The sequence below is a fragment of the Crocodylus porosus genome, unplaced genomic scaffold, assembly GCF_001723895.1.
Source record: "Crocodylus porosus isolate Cpor-Errol unplaced genomic scaffold, CroPor_comp1, whole genome shotgun sequence".
NCBI lineage: Eukaryota > Metazoa > Chordata > Crocodylia > Crocodylidae > Crocodylus > Crocodylus porosus.
This window is the reverse complement of record NW_017728943.1, coordinates 96,748,599-96,756,703: the sequence shown is the minus strand read 5'-3', so window position 1 is coordinate 96,756,703 and position 8,105 is coordinate 96,748,599. Positions and strand designations below refer to the sequence as shown.

Here is an 8,105-nt window from a genome sequence, read left to right as displayed (position 1 = left end):
CTCATTTCCAGGCCAGCAGGCGCTGTCCAGCGTGCTCTGCTCTGTCCCCAATTTGCAAACTTATTTTGCACCTCTGCCCTGCACTCCCATCCCTGCTTTTCATTCTTTGTCCCACAAACTCTGTTGTCCCCTTTTCCTGTAGCCTCTCAGCCTAAGGGAGGCTAACAAGTGACTTAGTGGTAGCACCCTGGTGAGGAAGTTCAAAGCCCGCAATGACCGTCCATCCTCGCCCTGCGCACAGATGGGGGGGGGGGGGAGCACATGTTGTCCTGGGAGTCCCCATCTCTGCCCCAAATAAGCTGCTCACACCCTACTCCTGCTGGATAGCACCTGTCAGCACCCCTTCACTTCAGTGCCCAAGGTGGTCACCCCGCTCGCCCCCCCTTGCTACGGCACTGCTTAGTGGGGTAGCCTCGGGTGTTATTTTAAAGGTGGACAAAGAGTGCAGCGAACCCGGCTCTTGGGGTTGTCTGGAGTCCAGAAAGAAAGGAGGGCTGAGAGTGGGCACTTTCTGAGGGGGGAGGGAGGGCTGCCTGGCCAGACCCCTCACGTGGCGGAGGGAGCCGGGCCCGCGCCCCACCTGGCGCCCCTCCCGCAGGCCGCGCAGGGGGGCTGCTCCAGCCCCAGCAGGAAGTGCTGCAGGAGCGAGTCGCAGCTCGGATCCGGGGTGGGGAAGGAGGGAGGCAGGGCCCGCCGCTCGTCCCGCCGCCTCCCCTCCCGCGCCCCCATGGCCTCGCAGCAGGACTCGGCGCCCCGAGGTAAGGGCGCGCCGGGCGCACGTGTGTCCGGGCGCTCCGGCCTGCCACCCGGCTCGGGCCAGGGGCGCTGCCGCACTGCACCCCCCGCCACGCCGGGCCAGAGAGGGGCCGGGCAGGTAGCAGCAGGCTCGCCGCGCCGGAGTTTCGCCTTCCCAGCGCGCCCCGCCCCGCCCCGGAGCGTCCCCGGGCGCTTTCTAGCAGCTCCGCTCCCACCAGCTTCGGCCTCCGGCCTCCCCGGGGCCGTGCGGGCAGCACAGGCAGCCCCCCAGCCGCTGCGCCGCCTTCCCGCTCCGCCAGGCTCGCAGGAGGGCCCGAGGGGCGAAACTGGGCTGCTTGTAATGTGCTTGATCTTACCTGGGACTAAGAAAAGGTGGGGGTGCTGCACTCCCCCCACTGGGCTTTACTGCCCGGGCGGGGTCACTTAGCACCGCTGAGCGGCACCTGGAATCGGTGCCAGGTAAAACTAACTCAAAGCCACTCCCCCCACATCAAGCCAGGTCCTTGAATGGCTGCGGGGGTTGCTTCCTAACACAAATGACTGAAAATTTGAGTGCCTAATTTTAAGAGGGAGGTATGTATGTATGTATGTATATGTGTGTGTGTGTGTAGATGGGTGGAGATGTGTGTGTGTGTGTAGATATGTGTATGTGTATAGATTTATTTCTTTATTTATTTTGCAGCTGTCTAGTTGGTCTAATAAAAGGTATCACCTCTAGCACGCTGATTGACTTTTAAGAGTGAATTTGAAAACTTTGATTCCTGGTCAGAGAGTGGCAGAGGTTTAGACAGGTGCCAGCTGAAATGTATACGTAGAAATAAGATATAGGGCTGGCTTCAGCAAGGATCAGAGTGTAATGGGAAATAGTTCTCTGCATTTTGTTGTTCCATATTCATATATTGCATTCATCTGCCATTAGCTGAGCCCTGATCAGAGCCTCATTGATGAGGGCAGTATGTCTCAGGGCTTGTGTATAAGCACCAAACTGGTGATGACACCAGGCTGGGTGGGGTAATGTGATATGCTGAAGGGTAGGGCTAGGATTCAGAGTGACATTGACAACTTGGAGGATTGGATCAAAAGAAATCTCATGTGGTTCGACAAGGAGAAGTCCAAAGTTCTGCACTTACGATGAAACAGTCCCATGCACTGCTGCAGCTTGGGGGCTGACTGCTGGGCAGCAGCTCTGCAGAAAAGGACCTGGTGGTTACAGTGGACAATAAGCTGAATGAGTCAGTGTGCCCTTGTTGCTGTTAGCCCAGCTAACAGCTTACTGGGCTGGGCTGGGCTACTTACGAGTGTTGCCAGCAGACTGAAGGAAGTGATTATTCTTTTCTATTAGACACTGGTGATGCCACATCTGTAGTACTGCATTCAGTTTTGGCCACCCCACTACAGAAAGGATGTGGGTAAATTGGAGAGAGTCTATCAGGGGCAACAAGAATGGTTAGAGGGCTGGGGAATGTGATTTATGAGGAGAGGCTGAGGGAGCTGGGCTTATTTAGCCTGGAGAAGAGAAGACTGAGGGGGGGGATTTAATAGCAGCCTTCAACTACCTGAAGGGGGGTTCAAAAGAGGATGAAGCTGGACTGTTCTTAGTGGTGGCAGATAACAGAACAAGGAACAATGGTCTCAGGTTGCAGTAAGGGGAAGTTTAGGTTAGTTACTAGGAAAAACTTCCTCATGTGGAGGTTAGTAAAGCACTGGAATAGGTTATCCAGAGAGGTTGTGTAGAATCTCCATCCTAGGAGGTTTTTAACCTGGCTAGACAAAGCCTTGGCTGGGGTGATGTAGCTGGGGATAGTCCTGCTTTGAACAGGAGGTTAGGCTAGATGACCTCCTGAGGTCCCTTACAGCTGTAATTTTCTGAGTCTCTGGTTCTGTACAACAAAAGTATTAATTCCGATGCAAATGCCTCATATAGCTAGACCAGTGATTTTCAACCACGTTAGACACGAGGTACCCTTTGTTAGACACAGGGCAGCCCTCAGAAAATGCTGGCTCTTAGTTTTTTGACTACAGAAAAATAATACAGCAATTCTGTAACAAAAAACTCAGAAAGACCACAAGAAGTCAAAATAGTTCCTATCTGAAATCTTTGGGTTTAGTTTGTGAATCATGTTTGCACACCTTGGTTGAGAATCATTGAGTTAAACTAATGCAAACCCTAAGGTGGATAACTTGCATTGTTATAAAGCAGGATTTACACCAGTGTAGCTTAATTGGGTGATTCAGTTTATCCTGTGTAAGTTTCACTGCACACCAGTGTCGTTTGGAGCGCATTACAAGAAAGGAGCTATACTTTGGCGTAGAACACTGTCTCTCCACTATCTAAGGTTGAGAACTCATTTCTATTTCAAGTTAGATTTTTGTAAGTGTTCCAAAATGCATCTGCTTACCTGGATTGCCTTAATATTTGGGCTGCCAACTAGCAGAGGCATAGCATGTTCATTCAGTGTCAGGGACAGCAGGGCGCTGAGGACATACTGACCTCTGCAGATAACAGGGGGAGGGGAAGGGAAGGCTTACTTGCCCAGGCTCTCTGCACACTGATGACAAGTGCTGCTGCTGCTGCTACTGCTACTACCAGCTCTGAAGCATTGTCAGCTCTAGTGGCAACAGCCCGTGGCATGGGCTCCCAGGGATCCACGCTTGGTACCCTGTTCATTTCCTCCCCAGTCCAGATATGCTACTGGGAGCAGGGCTGCACCTGCTATGGCCAAGGCTCCCCAGGTGGGAGGAGGAGCACCATTCCACTTGCCCTCCTGCCCCCAGATACACTGTTGCGTATAGGACTGTGCTGCCCAGCTCCTATGCTGGGGTACTCTGGCATCCCCTAGCAGTCAGCATCCCGCTTGCCCCCCTCCCTACTTATGCTACTGCCAGCTAGGTTTCATGTTCCAGATTTGGATCATACAAGGCATTCCAGAGATACAGCTCCTAACTTCTTACTCTCCCCCATCCCTCAGTCTTTTCTTCAGGTATACTGATTCTGCCAACATTTTTTACCCACCATGGAAGAACCAACTATGGATTAGTTTGGCACCAATACCAAAAAATCTTGATATTTGCCCACCATAGTTGTGTCTGCCACTAAACCTTTGGGGAAGGAATAGGGAACATAATATTCAACAGTGAGTGTAGCTGTACTCCTACAAAAATATGCAAAACTGCACAACCATAGACAGAGGTCTGCACCTTCTACATTCACATGGTCTGGTTGGCTCAAAGGGACTTGCAGTACTTACTGAACCTGACCTATACCCAGTCATTGTCAGTTTAAATCTGACTGTGGACAGAAATATGACCCCCCCCCCCCTCCAAAAAACATAGACACATTACCACATATGTCCTTTTTCAAAGTGGGTTGGGAGTTGAGTTGGCATTTGGGCTTCAAGAGAACAAAATTATAAAAAATACAGAATTCCTTACTGAGGTAACTAGAGTATGACATCCTATGGCTTATCTTACACTGTGGATCAGACCAGACCTCTGGTCCCTTCTGGCATTGACGTTTCTGAAACGATCCACGTTTTGCTTTGAGTCAAAATCGGGGCATTCCATGCCAGGTACTTTCTGAAATCTGTAATTTCCCTTCCTTTCCTTTTAATCGTTCATTTCCAACTATACAAAATGGCTTGTACAATATCTTGTGAAAATCTTTATTTCTAGTTAAATGCTGTAGTTAAACAGAAGTAACAGAAGAGAAACTGAGGTATAGGATGGAAGAAAAGTTTTCAGATGAGATTTAAAATGACTGGAGCAATGTGCCAGAACTATACTAAGTGTCTAATTTTCAGTTAATTCATCCATACACATGAGAAGGGGAAAGCAACGGTGACTCAAACCTATTTTTGTGTCCCCTGTATTCTGGGTCTACCATTGTAAAATATAACAACTGTGGATCTACTACAATTTGCTTGCTGCTTTGTAGGGTCCTTGTGAACATTGTGAAGCAAAGAATAACTGTATTGCAATGGGCCATATCCTTGACAGCCCTTATTCCAGCCATACCAGACAGGGGGATGGTTTGTCCCACGAACCTTTCAGGGGCCCATTTTATATGGAATAAGCCTCCTTTTACTTTGCCAGGGCAGCATAATGAAACCGAAATCTAAGTCAGAATTAGACCCAAGGATCTACTCCAAACAGGACCTGCCGGTACAATCTCTGGCAATGATGTCTCAAATGATGTATCTCCATAAGCAGCTAGCCTTTGCCACCTTGCTTGATTAGGGTGGTCCAACACGTCTAGCCCCATGGACCAGATGGGAGGCAGGGCTAGTCTGTGGCTGAACTAGATCCACAAACTGGCCACACACACTTATACCAGCATACAGGGCTAGCCTGACATGGGCAGCACCAGTCCAGGATTCATGCGTGGAGCCATTAGAGGGTGTGCGCTGCATGAAGCGCCCATGCCGGATTAGCCCTGCATACTGGCTGCAATGTTTGGGGCTGGTCTTTCAGCCTAATCCAGACTGGCCACAGAGCCAGCATGCAGCCTGGTCTGGTAGGGTGCTGCATGGTGCAGCACATGTACCAGATCCATTCCCTGTGCTGTGTACAGCATGCCAGGTCCAGTCCAGCAGGGATGGTCTGTGAGCCCTATCTGGCTCCAGAGCCAGCCTGCAGGGCTGGTCCAGTGTGAGTTCTGCTTGCACATGCCAGACCAGCTCTGTGTGCCACATGCTGTGCATGGGGCTGGGGTTGGTGAGGTCTGAGACCCACACACTGGATCCTAGGGCTCCATGAACTGATTCTGGCCTGTGGGTCATATCTTTGACAACCCCACTCTAACTATTTTATCAGAGATGTTATTCAGCATGCAGAGGAGCCTAACAACCTCGGTGTTCTTTTAATATAGTTGATTTGTATGGAACTTTTTGAATAAGGCAAAAAAATAATAATAAAAACACCAAAGTCCATCCAGTGGAATCATGTTGATACCAATATGGATTCCCTACCGCGTTGAAACTGTTAGATTTACCACACAGATTACTGTCAGCTGAGCTAAAGGCATAATGGGCAGTGGTGTACCTGTAGTGGGGAAACTGGGCAACTGTCCTGGGACCAACCTAAGGGGGGGTGTGAAGAAAAGCAGCAGCAGGCCACAATTACTCATGTAATTGTATTCATGCTGGCAACCAGAAGTTGCTGCTGTCCTTGTACCCAGGGCACCTGGCAGTTTTCCTACACTGCTAGTAACGGAAGTAATAGGTTGTCATCTTCTGTGTGAAATAGCACTGTAAGAGGAGGTGGCACACACTTTGTCACTGGGTTTCAGAGAGATCTACAGACATCATGGGAACAGCAAGATGCAGAGATCTTGAGGCTCACCCAGGTTGTGCAGTGAAGTATGTGGTAGTGGGCACAGACCATTCTTCTAGTTCCACCAAGTTGGAGCCCTTTTGTCCCATCCCCTCCATCCTGGGCCTGTCTCTTCCCTTTCTCTGGCTCTGCATCTCATTCCTAGTCTTTTTGCCTATTAGTCCTGTCTTAGATATATAGCCTCCATTTCCATAGTATTTGAGCACCTCACAATCTTTAATATATTATTAATCTTCATAACATTCCTGTAAGGTAGGTAAAATCCTCTCCCCTTTTCAGTTCCAGCCTCACCAAACTCCTTGTCTTAGTATGTTTTCCCTCCAGGCTCATGTTCTCTCATTTTGAATCAGGCAGCTTCTGCCTCTAAGCTCCCTGAGTGCCTGCAGGACAGGCTTTTTTTGAGGAGCTGTAGTATTCCCAGGCTTTGCAATAGGCTTCTAAACTTTGGCAGGCAGCTGACTTTAGTGATAAGGGATATATATGCCTTTTGATATTCCTATGAAATGCTGCCTAAATTTTGCCAAGTTCTAAGTGTTTGTAAAATTGCAGCTTGCACACACTTGGGAAAAATTGCTTAGAATTTAGCAGCTAAAATCTCCAGATTCCGTGCTTAGGTCTCTTAGAGATGATCACAATACACATGTTCTACCCACCCAGACTGAGCATTGAACAACCCTGGTCTTGCTGAGAAGTACTTTTAATTTATTGGGCCAGGGTGAACTGGGATACTAAAACTGTGAGCCTGAGAAGGGGGCCAGGTGATGACCAGTCTGTATCTTTTGATTGTTGTTGTTGTTGAAACTGTGGTTTAGAAATACTTCGGTGTCTTTTTCCTAGATTTGCCATCTGTATTTTCAAACCTACTTCATCTTTTGGTCTGATAATTTTTTTTACATATCAGCAAACATCCTGAGTGTCACAGGCCAGCTGGGCACTGTGAGTATATTAATTTAGTTGCAGACTGACTGAGCACTGCAACTTTATCAGCCACTGGGCTATTTGGTTCGGGATTGAGAAGGTGATATTGGAAAGGAAAGAAATGACAAGTTTCACTTATAAAAACGAATGAATTTTACTTATGACAATAAAAGATATAGTTTGCATATATAATAGTTAATAAAAAGGTTAAGTTAATAAGCAGACAATATAATAATACAGACTAAAATTGACACTGATAATAAAACAGATAAAGAAATTAACCAAGAGTTCCCACTGGGTTAGTAACTTATTGGTAGTCCCTCGGTTAGAAGATACACGGCAAGTTGAATCAGCGAAGTCAGATGTCCCTGGACTGGGCTGCTTGAAGGATACTGATGGAAGCCCCTCAGTCAGGATCTGGTCTCGCTCTCACAGGGAGTAAGAGAAATCCACGGAGTCTGGGACAGCAATGACCCTTCTGTTCCGTTCTTCCTGAGGATTACTATGACGTGTGTGTTCTTTTATACTCTGATTATGCTAATTTTTTAGTTATATAGCCATTCATAATATTGCTTTATAGCTATTTTCCGATGGGGTTAGAAGGTGTTAGAAATTATTATAATAAGCTTGCCCAAGCTGGGGTTTATCCAATAAGCAAATTACGACACAACATCCCGCCTAAATCCAGCCCCTTCCAAACTCTCTGACTATGCTTTTTTGAGCTGTTCTTTTTGAAATGTACTAGATAAGCTGGGCAGTTAAATCCAGTTTTTATCATCATCAAGGCTAAATTTTGAGCGAGAAAGAACTGTTAGGTCAGCTAATTTCACAGCTAGAGCTTTGTCTTTGAGGGGTAGTCAGTTCCACAAACAGTTACAAGTTACATTTGCGGGTTACAAAAAAAATACAAGCTGCATATTAGACAAAGGTGCCTCCAAGAAGCACATATTTATTGCTTATTAATTTCTTTGGTTCTGGCCATCATACCTGAGGGATGGCCAATGCCAACATCCGAGGGATAGCCAGCACGGGTTTGCTATGGGTAGGTCTTGCTCAACCAATCTTATTTCCTTTTATGACCAGGTGACCTATCACCTGGA

General features: G+C 47.8%; 1 protein-coding gene across 1 annotated transcript in view; it reads left to right on the top strand.

Moving 5' to 3' along the window:
- The first annotated feature begins 667 nt into the window (after positions 1-667).
- EDARADD (EDAR associated death domain) overlaps positions 668-8,105 on the top strand; it is a 31,113-nt gene continuing 23,675 nt past the window's right edge. The window contains exon 1 of the mRNA XM_019549829.1: positions 668-758. Within this exon, the coding sequence (XP_019405374.1) occupies positions 728-758 (31 nt within the window). The 5' untranslated portion in view covers positions 668-727. The remainder of the gene's footprint in view (positions 759-8,105) is intronic.